Genomic DNA, 17,200 nt, shown 5'->3' on the forward strand with positions numbered 1-17,200 from the left:
CAGATTATTTAATTATCTGACCTGACCATCCATGACACTGTGGGAGAATTGATTTCACCTACAATGCAGATGCAAGAGCACCTGCAAAGCGAAAGAAACTCTTCCACCACAAGGAAATACAAGTCCGCCTCCACAGCTCCTGTGCAGCCACGGATTTGTTTGATGGCTGTGCTACTTGGAGGGTAGTGAATGGAACAAATCCAAGGGTTGGTTCAAGAGTGATTGCAGTTGTCAAATGAGGTATGTTCATCTGCTGAAACTGGTTGCCATGAATTTTGCAGCATCCCTAATTGATACTCAGTTAAAACCCCTAAGAGCTTATAGCATCTGGAGGGAGAGATTTGGGTTAGGACAGGTTCCTTTGTTTAACAAAGTTCCCAGTGCTTATTTATCACATTTGTATCCCACCATTCCCTCAAAAAGCACAGAGTGTATAATGTGGTTTTCCCTCCCTGAAATTTGTCCCTTCAGCAGCTCTGTGAGGCAGGTTAGACTGAGAGAGGGTCAGTGGCCCAGGTCATCCCACGAGCTTCATGGCTAAGTGAAGATTTCAACTTGGTGTCCTGGGTCCTCATCCAGCACTCAAACAATTATGCCATACATGAGGGCTATTCAGTTTGCCAGTGAAATGGGGCCACTCACACACAAGATGGCAGTTTCTGCATACACAGTCGGCTTCCCAGGATGTAGGAAAAGATTCTGTCCAGGCTCCTATGAGCTTTTAAGGATTTTGACCACTATGAAGCCTAAAAAGTCACAGACAGGATTAATTAAGGGTGGTTAGGTTCTATTTCCATTCTTATTTTCAACCATAAAGTCCTCAAAATGGCTTGCTATATTTTAAAATTATAATTATAACTATTTAATCCATTCCCGTTCCCAATACAAATGTTCACCCTTGCTTAGGGAAGTCCCTTCTTTTCAGGAAGAAAGGCCTTAGAGTTCTGTGGGTCAATCAGCGAGGAGCCAGATGTTGCTCTACCAGAGCATAAAAACACACCAGCAAATAAATATAGGACAAAACAACATTCAGCAGCTTAAAATGGTGTTCATAAGATTGTCCTCAGAGTAGAAGGAGATGATTAAAAACAGCTTTAAATGATGAAAGTCCTCTATTTAAAGAACAAATGCATTCCAAAGGCTAGGTACTGCCTCTGAAAAAGCCCTGCTCTGCTTAACAGCCACAACATCTCTGCATAAAGCAGGGCTTGGGATGAGGATGTTAACTGGCCAGCTGGACAGTATGGGAGCACCCTATCCCCAACCCATTGGGGCCCTTAAAGGTAAGAATTGGCATTTTGAATTCTGCCAAGAAACAGATGGGCAGTCAGCGCAGATCTTTCAGCTCAGAGGTGGTGCATTCCCTTGCATCCAGCCCTGAGAGTAGCCTGGCAGCCACATCTTTGTGGTTTCAAAGGCAGCCCCAGAGCACTATTTCATCATCATATTACAGCACTTAAAATGATAATGAAGCACACTTCCCTAGAAGATGTATTTCCCAGAGTATTTTTGTTTTCATTTGAGTCTAAGCGGAAGGTATGTTTTTTTAATGACCTGGAATTGCTGGCTGCATCCCACCTAACCATGTGCTTCCTCTACTGCTGCTTACCTTTTCTTGTTGGTTTAAAGCGGCAGAACTGGGTGGAGAGACTCTTGATTAGCAGTATTGTATGTCTCAAGGAAACATCGAGGTCAGGAAGTTCCTTACAGTGGCTGTTTCAGGGAACAGAGTGAGTCTGTGAGGGAGAAGCTTTGAAACACTGGCCTGTAATCTGAACAGGCGCTGAAGTTTCAATCTGGCATGTAGTTGAAAATTATATCCAGTACTCCAGCAGGGGGCACTGCAGTTTGGTGCTAGAGGAGAATGGAAACCAAGGAGCTGGAAGTGCTTGAGCCCCCACTGGACTGAAAGACCCAGAGGGGCCTGTTTTCTAACTTGCTCCTTTTGTACTTGCTGACATCCAGTCCTAACTCTTAAGAAGGGACAGAGAAATGCTGGACTTTCTTGTGCCAGGCATGGCTTTCTGTATACACAGGGCCTTCATTCCTGACCTTGGAGTTGCATTGTTGGCCTTTACCAGTGATCTTCACTGCAATTTATGCCACAATTTAGTTTGGGCAGGGGCTGCAGATTGCAACTAACAGTCTTCCTTTTATCCCTCCCCTACAGATGCCTACACCAAGTCTGAGGTGAACTACAACTGGACCCTGGGGAAAGTGGAGGTGGCAGAAGGAGGGTCACGCCTGAATCAGTACGACCTTTTGGGCCATGTTGTTTCACGAGAGGATATTGAAACTAGCACAGGCAAGAGAGTAACCTAGTTCTTCTGGGGCTGCAGGCACCCACACAGTGGCAGAAAGGCTAGGGAGGGCAATTTTTCCACATTGGCAACAACCACAATCCCAGTTCACATCTGGCAGTCCTAAATGACAGTCAGATTAGGTGAGGGTGCAGATGGAAGGGAGGCCCTTGACTGCCAGAGGCCTAGAGGAAACCAAGAGAAACACTTTTTCTGATCCAGCCAAGATAATCCTTTTTGAGTTAATTAAAATCCGTCTCTAGTGCGGGACAAACCCTTGGTTTGGGAAGCTGAAGTCCCCTTGGTTCCTCATATAGATAGGGAAGTGGCCAAGAGTGCTGGCAGCAGATGAGAGTTTTCCAGAGGACATTTCTTTCCTCTTTTGCCCCTCATCAGAAGTCAAGCCAATCTCAGAACAACAGCTCCTGGTGAGTCAAGCATGTGATCCAAGCACTTCGTTTTAATAGGTGGCTTTGTCCTGTAGGCATTCCTTTTTCCCTACCAGGAGCCAACGGGAAGCCCAGCTGCTTCCTTTCCTTCAGGCAGACTGTCCAGGCTGCAAGGGCAAGAGGCTTCAGAACATCTGTCAGAGGATTACAAAACTGGCATATGATTGCTTTTGGAACCACCTGCCCTGCATTCTGCTGGGCTCTCTAGAGATAGTCAGTAATCACTACATGAACTGGCAGTTTTTCAGGACACGGGAGATTTGCCTCACCTCTCCAGATGGCCTCCCCAGTCAGCAAAGCGTGGATTCAGCAACTGCATTTAGTAATGTGTCTCTTTTCCCTTGCCTTTCTTGCTGGTTCCTCCAGGGGTGTATGTTATGATGATCACTTACTTCCACCTTAAGCGCAAGATCGGCTACTTTGTGATCCAGACCTACTTGCCCTGCATCATGACAGTCATTCTGTCCCAGGTTTCCTTCTGGCTCAACAGGGAAAGCGTCCCAGCACGAACTGTGTTTGGTAAGTTTCTGGCATAAAGAATCTCAGGGCAGGCCAGGAGAAAAGGGACTGAGAAAAACCAGAGTGCTCTTCCTTGAGTAGTGCCTTGGGTACCACCAGGGCTTTTTTTGTAGAAAAAGCCCAGCAGAAACTCATTTGCATATTAGACCACACCCCCAAGTCACCACTGTTTCACACAGGGCTTTTTTGTAGAAAAGCTCGGCAGAAGATTATTTGCATATCAGGCCACACACCCTGATGCCAAGCCAGCTGGAACTATGTTCCTGTGCGTTCCTGCTAAAATAAAGCCCTGAGTTCCGCTCTCTGGAATGTCATACAAATCGGGGACATTTTGATAAGGTTTAAGCCCTGAGGTTTCCTCCAGGTGAGAAAAACTGTGTTTTGACTAGCTTGCTACAACAATCAGAATAATAACCAACCACAGTTCCACCACCACCCCGCCCCATCAAGAGGACAGTTCAAAGAGAGGGCAGAGGATGGATCCAAATCTTTTCCAGATACATTCAAAAATAAAGGATGGTGCAAACTGTCTGGCCAAAATGACTCTAAGCAAAGTTTGCAATCAAAAGGGCTGTAGAGTTTATGAAATTGGACATGTACATTCATAAGAGATCCACTGTGGTATAGTGGTTAGAGTTGGGTGAGGCTCGGAGACTCAGGGTCCGTTCACACTACACTAAATAACATGTTTTACAACTAGATTTTTACTGTGTTAAAAATAGCAAAAATCCCGTTCCAGAATGCATTACTTAATGTAGTGTGAATGCACCCTCAGTGTTTGAATCCCCCCCCCCCTCTCTGGCATGGAAGTGCTTGCTATGTGACCTTCAGCCAGTTACACATTCTCAGCGTAACCTACATCTCAGGGTTATTGTGGGGATAAAACAGGAGAGGAAAATGAGGTAAGCTTCTTTGGGCCCCCAATGAGGGAAACAGTGGAATATAAATGAAGTAAATAAAATAAATATGGTTATGGCAAGGAAGTCAGTAAAAAAGAACAGTGTGGAGTAGAGATAGTAAAAATATTGTATTGGGGTAGCATCATCCTTCGTTTTGAACATGAATCCTGATAAATTCCCTTGACTTCATAATCAATTAGGGCCAAAGATTCCAGCATATCAAAAGCTGACATTAACCCCATAGATGCCCAAGGCAATTGATGTATCCATAAAAACTGTGGTCTCCATTGTCATATCACTTCCTTTCCTGTGTGTGATAAATGTTTCCATGGAAGGAATTAAGAACACCTGCTTGCCTTCATCCTCTCAAAGTGCTTCCAATCTAAAAGGGTTTGCCCCGTTAACGGGTCAGTTCCCTCTCCTTTTTGTAAGATCTACCCAATCTTATGAGGGATGTCAGCAGTTCTGGAGGATGTAGGCCTTGGGATGCACACTTTTTATACTACACCTGGTCCAAGTATGCAAGGCCAAATTGTCCTTGTAGCAAGATGCCTCCAGTTGGGGAGCCATTAAGGTAGGAAACAATGCTTGGGTTCCCTTAGCTACAGCTAGTCCTTTAACCAGGCCACACACATACACAGATTTTCTTAATTCCTCTTTACCCAGTTTCTCTCTGAAGCCCAACGGTCTGTTCCTTTTCCTATTTTCAGGAATTCCTGAGTGTGTTTTGAATCAATTCCATTTTGATTCAAGAAATTCAAAGAGAGAAGGTGCAGGAAGGGGTATTCTGCAGAATTTCACTCTGTAGATGCTCAGAGGCAGGCAATGCCTTCCCAAACCTTTCTACCCTCCCACTAGAACACATTCTGGTGTATGGCATCTAAACAAAACCCCTGCAAGGGCTGAGGCTACAAAAGCACAGAGATGGGTAAAAGAAACCTTTAAAGAGAAATTCTTCTTTTGAAAGAGAATAAGATGAATCAATGACTATATCTAAAAAAATAAATTCCATACCCCATAACAGTACTGACAAACCCTCCCACACACACACACTCACATACATTATTTCTTTATTGTATGGCAGAGTTACACACAGGAAACATATAATAATATAAAATACATAACCGAGTTGATACAATGGGTAGGCAGACCAATTGGGCAATCCCTCTAAATACTAATATCTAAATCTTCAATCCACTCACTTGCAGCTGGGGGAAGTTCAAAGAGCCCCATCACATCTCTCTGGAAAGCACAATGCTCACATTCCTGTGACAAATGGAAAATAGTTTGGAGGATTGTACCACAGTCACATTCAGGTCCTAGTATTTTGCCCCATTTAAACAAAAGATCTACACAACTGCCAAAGCCTGTTCGCATTTTATTAGCCACCTTCCATACATTACATGGCAAGTCAAATCCTCCAGGTCTCTCGTTAGTGTTTATCAGGTTATGGATATCAGGTGGAACTGATTGAATCCATGTTCACAACCATTCATTCCCTAGATTGAAATTTTATTATTGCAGGATTTGCATAGATCTTATTGCTGGGTGTCAGGATCTTAGTCTGGGTAGGCCAGTGTCAACCATGTCTTTGTGGATGGGCAACTCTCTGTTTTCAGTGAACTGTCTATATTCACAAAGAAGATTATCTTGTCTTTGGAGATGTGGGGGAGCAATGTGGCTCAACGTGGGTAGCCAATAGGTCACAGTGGGGTTAATACATCTGCTTATGATTCTCATTGTTGTATTGAGTTGTGGGTATGGTTTGTGGGCATTGAGCCACACTGAAGCACCATATTCCAAAGTACTATACAACAAACCCAAAGCTGAGCATCTAAGTGTTGCAGCAGACACACCCCAAGTCGTATCATGTAATTTTTGAAGAATGTCATTTCACTTGTGTATTTTCACTGCTACATTGGTAAGATGATGTTTATAGCTCAAGGTCATGTCCAGGGTAATGCCAAAGTACTTAGGTGTATGGTTGTGTGTAAGCCAGTTGCCATTAAGGTAGACATTCCGTTCCCAGTTGGCAAGATTGTTATTGAAATGGAAACTGGAGTATTCTGTTTTTTCCTGTACTTGGGATAAGCCATCATTTATGGTAGTAGTCAGCCTAAATTCTGACTTCCCTAGTCAGTATTTCCTCAGTCCTTTCAATTGATTTGTACCTTACTGCAATTGCCATGTCATCAGCATAAGCAAACTTCCTGGATATCATCTTGGGAACATCAGAGATGTATAGATTGAAAAGAACTGGAGCGAGAACCAAGCCCTGGGGTAGACTGTTATTCAGTTTCTTCTGCTTGCTGGATTGACTGACCCATAATTACTTGGAAAGTTCTATTGCTCAGCATTTTATTTAGGCATCGAAATAATGTTCTAAAGGGAAAACTTGTACAGCAGACCATCCCTCCAGACTGTGGCTGCAATCACACACGCTTAATAATGCACTTTCAATTCACTTTTAATGCACTTTCCAACTGGATTTTGCCAGTTCACACAGTAAAAGCCAGTTGGAAAGTGGATTGAAAGTGCATTATTTAGTGTGTGTGATTGCAATCTGTGTCAGTGCACTTCTAGCTCATATCATCATGGTGCACCCTGGATAGTGCTAAAAAAAGAGCTAGAACTTCTGGCTGTCAGACAATCGTAGGATCTTTTGGCTACCATACAAGCATGGAAATTCACACACACCTTTTGCAGGATATGGACATTAACCTGACACTGTGGGTCAAGCCATACTGTGACTGGAACTGGAGCCTTGGAACCTGGCTGTAAAAATAGGCATGGGCAGGGGTTGTTTTGTAGAAAAATAGGTGGTGGAGCTCATCCAGGGATTGTTATGCAGCTGCACCTACTATTCAATGGACAAAGAGGTGGAACTCTCAGAAGGAGGAGATGGAACCCTCAAAAAGGTTCAGGAGCTGTGCTCCTGTGAGCTCCCACTGAATCTGAGGACTGGGCATGGGAGGAAAGTGAACTGGACTGCGGAAGGAGGAGGGCTAGCACTTCTTCTCTGCATGTCATTTCCCTGATTGCCTAACACTACTGCAGTACTGTGGTCTGAACTCTCTGCTCACGTCCTGAGTTCAATTCTGGCGGAAGCTGGATTCAGGTAGCCAGCCCAAGGTTGACGCAACCTTCCATCCTTCCGAGGTCGGTAAAATGAGTACCCAGCTTGCTGGGGGGAAAGTTTAAAAGACTGGGGAATGCAATGGCAAACCACCCCATAAAAAGTCTGCCGTGAAAACGTTATGAAAGCAACATCATCCCAGAGTTGGAAACGACTGGTGCTTGCACAGGGGACCTTTCCTTTCCTTTTTCCCTAACACTACAGTCTGTCTGAACCCTTATAATCCAAGGCATGTAGTCTCTGGGAAGGTGTCCCAGTAGCTTTTCATTCCACATGTGTTAGTATGCTCCAAGGCTTGCAACCCTATTTTAGTTATATGGAGAATGGGATGGTGGGAAGGATCATAAGGGAGAGTCTTTCAACTAGGGTCAAGAAGTGGTAGCATTGAACACAGATGTAGAAATCTTGGTTCCCCCCCCCCTCTTTTTTTCTGGCACTATTAGATGAGGACTGGGGGCATTCATGGCTGGAGAGGGGAGGAAGGGCCTTCCTTATACCATCTTTCCATTAAAAAAATGGGTTCTGGGGGATTCAGAGAGAAAAAAAGCATTGACTTTTTAAAATTGTTGCATGTGCCTATATAACCTGAGAACATAACGTTTTCTCCATAGCAGGGACTTTCTCCTAGGTGTCATGCCTAAATGAATGCAGGTATTTGCTGAGATATGCCTCCTTCCTGACTGGTTACTGCAGGTATCTCTTTTGATGCTGGGACTGAAAGCCTACACATTGTTGCTTTGTTGAAGGGCAGCACTGTGGAAATGACCACCAGCTAGTGGAGCTGACCTAAAAATCCTAGAAGAGCCATAATCCAGTATAAATCTACCACTCACTTGATGCATTTATCAATGCCACTTTCCATCAAAGCTCAACTTGGGAGCCTGACTAGTATATGCCAATCTAGATTCTAAACTGAAGTTCTCCTCTGGTCTTTTTGCTATTGTTTTTGACATGTAAGGTTGGATTCAGCTTCTCTCCTGGTGAAAATGTAAGGGAGGTGTCATCTTTGACCACCAAAAAGGCTATTGCTGGGTATCATAGGGCCTTTATCCTATAATAGACATAGCCATGTGAGATAGGGCAGCAGTAAGAAAGAGAACTGAGCTAGATTGAGTGGAAAAGCTATCAGGATCCAACCCATGCTCCAGGACTTCAGTGCCTACAGTTTAGCTTTCCTTGAGAAGTGTATACATACCTTAAAATATCTGCAAAGGAAAACAGTCCTCTCTGATATTGGAGACTGCATTTCACTGCTAGTATCTCAGATTGCATCTGACTTTGGGGATTCAGAGTGAGAATCCACAAGGGCAATGCTATTTAAATGTGCAATTTATGGTTAAGTTTTCAGTAACAGAAAGAGCTGTCATTCAATGATTCAAAGTAATGTCCTCTCCACAGTTACTGGTGAGGGTCATGGCCACTGAAAGCTTACTATGCCCCCCTTTTCTCTACTTCCTGTCACAGCTCTCGTTGGGGTGAAGCCATAAAGGAGGATATGGGTGGAAGTCATGCAAGTGGGTATTCTAGTTTTACTGCACCCCTACATTGGTCTTCCAATGAATCATTTCTAGTCAGGTATGGAGTAGGGTATACTTGGGATTATTTAGATGCTCCTGCTGAAATATGGTTATGGCAAAGGAGTCAGTAGAAAATAACAGTGTGGAGTAGAGATAGCCAGGCCTACACCTGGGAAGTATTGGAGCTACCCAAGCAACCTTTCCCTTCAAGATGTTCACAGCACAGTCAAAGCCAATCCAGTGGGAGTCTCCAGAGTCTCCCCTCCAGCCTCCTCTGGTGGGGATTATGTACGCAGCCAGAGACCTTTTTTGATGTATCAGCCAGATCTTCCATCTGCCCCAAGGTAGAAAGCACCAAGTGCCTTCCTGTGTCTTTGGCTAGCAAAGGGTAATGGCAACTACTTTCCCTACGATAGCATTTTTAGACACTGGAACAGGAGAGGTGGGTCTTGGCCAGATGCTATTGAGCTTCTTCATAATCCACAACTGTAATTGCCCAGATAGTTAAGAAAACAGAGTAATGGAGAAAATGCAGTCACTGCACATATCTGTGTCAAACCTCAAATCAGAACCCGTTTCTCCCTCCCATTCTTCCCCTTTTTGCCAGCTTCCTGTCTCCTTTGCACTAGGCCCAGGTGCCTGCCATCAGGTGCAAAAGGTGCTTGTGGCCAAATGTGCTGATGGTACAGTTGGACAGAGTCCAGTTGATGTCAACCAGGCTGTGCCCAGTTGTGACACCAGTTCCTTCAGTCTTTGGTGCACCTTCATAGCACCTCAGGGTGGAGGCTTCTGTGGCAGAGTAGCCAAAGGAGGAACATGAACTGTGTGCCAGCTGACTGACTAGTCAAGTTTGCTTGGGAGGGAGAAACACTTCTCTGCCCTTTTCAGCAACAATCTCTCTGGTTTTGTTCCCACAGGGGTCACCACTGTCCTTACCATGACTACTCTGAGCATCAGCGCAAGAAACTCCTTGCCAAAGGTGGCATATGCGACGGCCATGGACTGGTTCATAGCTGTCTGTTATGCCTTTGTGTTTTCTGCGCTGATTGAGTTTGCGGCGGTCAACTACTTCACGAAACGCAGCTGGGCCTGGGATGGCAAGAAGGTGCTGGAGGCTCAGGAATTGAAGGTGAGGTCATGGAGAGGGAACAACCAAAAAGGCCAGCCAGGCAACACATATACCTCACTCTTTGGGTGATGCATTCAAATCTTTTTCCAAACAGGACTGAATTCATCAGCAGTGGTGCTTGGAGCCCATCAAGGAGACCCAGCTTACATCCACATGGAGTTGGATATTGCACTATCATTGTGCCACAGCAATAATTTGCAACTGAATTTTCCTCTGGACAGTCCAGTTGTAAATGATGGCTCTTGGGATGCAGTATCCAGTAATGCATCCCAAGAGAGCCAGCAGCTGCCTGCCCTCTCCTTCTGACTTTTTACACATCATAAAATGAGTTCTGGGAATGCCTGTAACTGAGAAGCATTTTTTGAGATATGTGAGGTCAGTTGCCTTCTTCCATCAGTGCACATGCAAACAAGTCCTACTGTGTATATGTTGTCACAGTGATAATTTCAAATGTTATACCATGACCAACAAACCTTACCTGCAAAGGGACCGGGATTATCAGCGTGGTTTTAACATATAAGCCATGAAAGGCGCATTACTACAAGAAGCAATGGCATGCCATGTTTGTTTGTCATAATCTCCCTGCCATATATGTCATATTTGGTATGACTTTATATCCCATACCAACTGCCATGGTCCTTTCCACCATAGATTTTCCTCATGATTCAAGAGTCCCCAAGTTTGTTGATTCTGGGGACACATTTGAATTTTTGAGAAAGCAGGGTGAATACCAAGACCAAATGACTGCCATAGGTGGCTGGGGGGGGGGTGTTAATTGCAGAGTGTTGGGTGGTTGCAAGCTGTGACAAAACAGGGCTGCTTTGACTTGCAGACCCTGCTCTGCCCACCAGTCCTTAGTGTTGCCATCTCCTAGAGGGGTTTAGTGCTTCCTTCCACTAGCGTACTCACTGAAACCACCTGCTCATTGTATGGATTTCCCACCCGGGAGGAACAGGACTCCCAATTCCCTTTCCTGGTTCTGAGCCTGGTCTCAGTGTTTCCCACTACCCAGCAAATGATTACCACAGAGACCAAATACAACTTTGGGGCTCCCCTGGAGAAATAGCCAAGTGTGCAATGACTGCTTTCCTTGCAACCTGGAGGCTCCTCTTGGACTAGTGTGTCTGAGACAGTGGGGGAATCTTGGTAGTACAGAGGCTAAGAACCAGCCTCAAAAGTCAAAAAAGATTTATTGAAAAGAAAATATTTAGAAGCATCAAACACAGCACTGGGAGGGACGGTGGCTCAGTGGTAGAGCATCTGCTTGGTAAGCAGAAGGTCCCAGGTTCAATCCCTGGCATCTCCAAAAAGGGTCCAGGCAAGTAGGTGTAAAAAACCTCAGCTTGAGACCCTGGAGAGCCGCTGCCAGTCTGAGTAGACAATATTGACTTTGATGGACCAAGGGTCTGATTCAGTATAAGGCAGCTTCATATGTTCATCAACAAATGGATTTCAAAAGAAAATTGGTCATAAACACAATCCTCTTTCCCTTTTTTAGACGTACCCTAACTGATGTTAAAATAGGGCAGGCACTAATAATCTTAGAGTTACAAGGTCCCTGTCTACGTCGCATTACCTAGAATAGTCAGCAAAAGATGGCCACCATGACTGACCATTACTCAGAAGTTTGTTCCCTTTGAAGAATCTGCACCAAAAGACCCCTGGAGAAGAGCTTTTATCAAACTGTGTCTCCACCTCTTTTACTCCCTCCACCCTCTTGATCTGGTCTGCCCAGGTTGCAGGTACATCCTGGGAGCCTTCCTGGAAGGCATTCTGGGAAATCTCCAGAAATCACCTGGAGACTTCCTAGCACCAAACTTCTTAGGTGTTTTTCCTACCAGGGCCATTAGCATATGTATAGATGTAATCTAGCGGGCAATTGAACTGGCTCCCTGCCATTTCCAGAGAAGAGGAATAAAACACTTTTAAAACTCAGAAGGGGGAGGAGGATTTCGCCATACAAGCCAAGCATTCTACTACAATCAGGATAAGTGAGAGCCACCATGGGCCCCTGGACAAAGATCTCCATATGACCCAGATCCAAACCAAATAGCATAACAAAGCAAATCACTTGGCTGGCTGTTACCATGCATTTATAATAACGGAAGTGTCTGCATGTGCATTTGTGGCAAGCATAACTCATCAGAAAGTAAAACTAGGAATCTCAAAATTGGCCATCAGCTTCAGGATGATAATGGGAGTTACAGGACCAAAATTAAAGGAACTGGAATATCTTGATCCAGGTTATCCCCAGACTTACCCCCACACACATATGTTATTTGCAATTGAAATAAAATGTGTGTACTGGTTAAAGTGCCTGACTTGGATCTGAAAAACCCAGGTTTGAATTCCCACTCTACTACAAAAGCTTGCTGGATGACCTCAGGCCTGTCACACATTCTCAGCCTCACCTACCTCACAGGGTTGTTGTGAGGATAAAATGGAGGAGAGGAGGAGGATGTAAGCCACTTGGGGGGATTAGAATTGGGGATAGACAAGTGGCAGATCATGAAAAGAATAGAGCAAAATGAGGGGAAAGTGTGGGAAAGAGTTAGAGAAATATTGGAAAAGACAACACAAATTTATTTTGCTACCACATACTAAAAGGGCTGCCCCTTTGCAAGATCTGGCTGCGGCAGGAGCTGGGTGGAATGAAAGGAAAAAGCAAATCATAGACTGGTAGAGATAATGACATTGTTAGGAGGCTGCATCCTGGCAAGGACTGGTCATAAACACAATCCTTTGCTCCACTGCTGGCTTGGCTGATGGGTTTAGCAGGATTTGATCAGCAAATTGCTTCCATCAGTCTCCTAGTAAACTTACCAGCCAGTAGACTTAAAGTGCTTTTCACTGTGCTCTGCTTTTCTTGTGCCTCTAGTGGCTGCAGTCAGAACTGCATTAGAAAACAATATTTTAATGCATTCTATGAATGCTGACTTCTGGGGCCCTTCAGTTGACTTGGACCCCCCAGATTTTGTCCCCTCAGTCTCCCCCCCTCCACCGATCAGAAGCTCTGCCTACAGTGGAAGTAGCTGCTAGTTCTGAATGGGTGCATCCCAGGTCCTTGGTAAGCACTTCTTATTTCAGTGGGGAGGAAAACCAGGACCGACTCTTTGCTTTAGGAAAGAGAAAGTTTGTTGAAGAAGCTGATGGGCACCTGGACACCATGGCATCCATGGGTGCCACACTGGGGATCACTTCTAGCAGAGTGTGAAAAATGGGCCTTGGTGAATTTATTTCTGCAATAGCAGCAATTTCTGGTTGCCTTTTATTAGTGAATCTTTCATCTAAACAATCATGTCAAAAAATCAAAGGTTCTTTCCTTTCCTTCTCAGAAGAAAGAGCCTGTCACTTTGGCAAAGAAGACCAACAACACTTATAACATTGTGGGGACGACATATGCCCTCAACATCACAAAGGAACCAGGACTGCCCACCATTGCCAAGAGTGCTGCTGCCACCACAACCACACCTGCTGCCGTTGTCATCCCTCCTAAGGTGCCCCGAATGGAGGAGAAGCCCCCTGAGAACAAGAAGACGTACAACAGTGTCAGCAAGGTAGACAAAATGTCCCGCATCGTCTTTCCTGTCTTGTTCGCCATTTTCAATATGGTGTACTGGGCTACCTATGTCAATCGGGAGTCAGCCATCAAGGGCATCATTGCCAAACAATGAGACGAGGCACATAACACCTTCCCTCTGCCCCTGTGAACCAGGCGGAGGAATCTCTGCGGGGTTCCTTTGTCACTCGGCTGATTAGAGATTTGTTTTCTCTGTCGTTCCAATTAATTTTCTTCTGTTGAGTTCCTTACTCTCCCTTCATACAAACCAAACTGTGATTTTACAAGAACCCTTAATTTCTTACCTGTTTGTTTTTGTTCGTTTTTATTGTTGAGGGGATAAAAAGTTCCATGGAAAAGTGTGCCTCTAACATGGTGAGTCTGGCATCCACCTCCCCAGCTTCCCCTGCCTGCCCCCTCCCTGAAAGCTGGCTGCCTGCCCCTTTCCTTCCATGCTAATTCTGCTGAGGAGAGCTGAGCTGTTTCTTTTCCCAGGCCTCCCCTGCCCTCTGATGGACTGCCCTGGTGATTCCAATTGTCCCTCTTGCAAGCAGATGTCCTTTGGCCCCTGCTGCAAATCTGGTCAGGAAGGCTAATGGTGGCTGATCTGGTGCAGTTTTTTGTGCCTCAGGGAGAAAGAAGTTCCCAGTTGGGAAAGCAAGCAAGCTCCACTGCAGGGCTGTCATGAGGAGAGGGGTGGTGAAAAGGTGGGAAGAGGTAGTGGAGAACTCCTAACCCAGGACTGCACCAGGTTGGGCTTGGCTCGAAGTTCTGGCAGTTGCTAAGTTCAAATATGCACATACATCAGTGATTTTGCATGAGCAGGCTGCAGCACTGGACTGGCAAAGGCACCCTTTTCAGCCACCTATCAACAGTATTACATTGCATCCCTTGTTTTCCTTGGGGTGCTTAGGAAATTCTCTCATTCTGGACTTCGCTGGTTCTGGATTACCTCTTTCCAGGTCACAAGGTGGCACTTATGCATTATTCCCCTGCCAATGTTATGGACTGGATTTCAAAGTTAGTTCTCCAGGCACTCATTGCCACATTCCAATCCTTTGTGTCTTTTTCTTCCCATGAAAATTATGTGCACATTGAAAAACAACCATGTGCAATGGTTTATTGAGAATGCATTTATGCATTTGTATGTAGGAGCACATCATTTTGTGCATGTCCATTTTGCTTTTTCATGGACCATTCATAGTCTACACATTCTTTTAGGGTTTTTCAGATAACACAATAGGTCTCTCTCTCTCTCTCTGAATTGGCCATAGGAAGCCTCATTTGACATGAGGCTTGGGCTGATGCTAGAGTAGTGCTGAGCAAGTCATTCTCTGTTTCCCCAGCTGTAAACTTCCCTGTGAGGCAGAGGCAGGCCACAGATGCAGAAAAAGTTGCCATCTTTTGCATACTTTTGAGTGGGGAAGAAGCAAGGCTCTTGCTGCAAATCTTCAATTTTGCACTCACTTTCCCAGGATTAAGCGTTGTGCACTTCTGGCTGGGGCTCATTTCATCCCATCAGACTTTGCCCATAGAATGAACTTTGATTCTCTTGTTTCCCCTCTACCTCTCCCCATGATACCAGACTTGTTCCCTTGAACCCATGCACCTGTTTGTGACCAAATAAATTAAATGTACAAGGCAAAAAAAATTGCCAGAAGGGGGCATCTTGAGATGCATCATGAAGTAGCTGGTTTAGCAAAAAAAATAATAATAATTAACACAAGAACTTACCTAGTGCAATTTTGTGTCATTAATCCACTTGTATGAGTCCTCAAAGAATAATATTCTAAAGAATTTAGAATTTATTTAGAATATACAACCAATCAGAATTTTGGAAAACACAGCAACAGACAAAAATTCCATAAAACCAATAACAACTTTGAAAGGTGTGTAATGGGTCACCACTTAAAAACTATTCTGATAATGGAGAAGGGATGTGAGGGTGTTTTCACTAAAGAGTCAAAGAGAGGTTAGAAGAAGGGAAGTATAAGACATTGATCAGCTTAACCATTATTTATTGTATTTATTTAGAGAGTCTGAAGCTACAGATCTTAAAATATCTGGAAATAACGTTTACCATAACCTACACCAATGGTTCATGGACCAGTACCTCTAACCAAATAATGATAGAATGTGTGTGCATATCCCATTGCAGCCCTGTAGGCTTCACACTTGCTGGAATAGGAGCCGTCTGCAATGGGATATGCACACACATTCTATCATATCTAATTATGCATAAATAACTTTTTAAAATGCTTGATCAAGCCTCTGAATTTCCCTGCTTCGGCTCAGGATCTGAAAATCCACGGGAGGTGGAAACCAATTTGGGGCTCATGTCTTCCTCTGTGCAGATCATCCCCAAAGTATTTCAACAGAAGCAACTGATCTCATGAAAACAACGACATTCTAATGCAAAATATAATCTCTGGACAATATAAATTACACTGAACGCTAGCTGCTATGTAAGCCTTGCATAATCACCAAGCTGTCTGGGGGATTGATAAGCGACATGTTCTAAAGGGCTGCAGATGCCCATCCCCTTAATCTGCTTTGAGGCAAGAGAAGCAAATTCCTGGGCCCATCACATCTTTCCTTGTGTTGCTGCCACTGACAGACGAATGCTGCATACTACCTTTTGATGTCTGCTTAATGTGTCCCCTCTCTAAATTATTAAACGTGTAAACATCTGAGGTAAACAACCTGAACGCATCCAGCAAATCTCATTAGCCATGACATTGTGCCATCCAAAAGGCGCTCCTGCCATGAGTGAGCCACAGGGAGTGCCGCAACAGCACCTCATCTGTCCCTTGCAGCGTCTCTGGTATATTGTGAGGAGGGAAGGGTGGGTTTGACTGGAGTTGGGGGCACTGAGTTCCTGAGGCATGTTTTCTGGATGCCTCTTGGTTCCACCTCCACCTCCTCCCTCACACATTCCAGGCCTGCCTTATTCAAAATAAGATTTTGCTGCAATGAAACAAACTTTCTCCACAGAAACAGCAAATAGTTTGACTCATTTGGGGAATGGAAGCAAAGCTTTCCTGTTTTACAAAGGCCCAGGGTTTGCTGCCTGAGCCGCTTGGTGCATGAAGTCAGGCTTTTTCATGCCTTCATGGACATCAGCAAGAATCGAAGGAGCTTTTCCCCCCACACCCCTGTCAAGTCTTCTTCCTGTAGGTGGCCACCTTGTCCTTTCCTCTCTGTGCTGTCCTGCCCTTGGCTGCAAATATCTATGCAAAGCTGTTCTAACTGTGTTTAGGACACAAAGAGCTCCCAAGCCCATCTGAAGCTTATTTGTCTTCTCATCCAGCAATGTCTGTTTCACTCTCGTTACTTTGTGCACACATGGGTGAAAGTGCACAGGGACTTAGGAGGCAGAAGGGGGATCACCAGCACTTCTTGCAGAGCACTTCTTGCTGACTGCCAGGCAGCTCAGGCTTACGCTGCTTCCTGCGTCTCTCCATCCCTCTGGTGCCTCTGGTTGTCAGGCACATCACTTGTTGCAACTGAGCTGATGTTTAATTTTTCCCTTTCAGTTGCCAAGTCTCCCTGCTGCTTCCTACTCTGTTGAATGCTCACAAGGGACCATTAGGTTGCCTACCAAACACTGAAAAGATTTTGCTTACCTGTTTTTAATAGGGAGGGAGCTGAGGGAGATTAGCTGCTTTGGCAGCAAAGGCTTACAGTGCAGT

General features: G+C 44.8%; 1 protein-coding gene across 2 annotated transcripts in view; it reads left to right on the top strand.

Annotated features, from left to right (window-relative positions):
• Positions 1-13,867, top strand: part of LOC132579430 (gamma-aminobutyric acid receptor subunit alpha-3-like) — a 50,319-nt gene extending 36,452 nt beyond the window's left edge. For both annotated transcript variants that reach the window (XM_060249772.1, XM_060249773.1), the window contains exons 6-9: positions 2,171-2,305; positions 3,116-3,268; positions 9,738-9,949; positions 13,285-13,867. In XM_060249772.1, the coding sequence (XP_060105755.1) occupies positions 2,171-2,305; positions 3,116-3,268; positions 9,738-9,949; positions 13,285-13,623 (839 nt within the window). In that variant the 3' untranslated portion in view covers positions 13,624-13,867. The remainder of the gene's footprint in view (positions 1-2,170; positions 2,306-3,115; positions 3,269-9,737; positions 9,950-13,284) is intronic.
• The last annotated feature ends 3,333 nt before the right edge of the window (positions 13,868-17,200 follow it).

The sequence above is a fragment of the Heteronotia binoei genome, chromosome 11 (genome assembly GCF_032191835.1).
Source record: "Heteronotia binoei isolate CCM8104 ecotype False Entrance Well chromosome 11, APGP_CSIRO_Hbin_v1, whole genome shotgun sequence".
Taxonomy (NCBI): domain Eukaryota; kingdom Metazoa; phylum Chordata; class Lepidosauria; order Squamata; family Gekkonidae; genus Heteronotia; species Heteronotia binoei.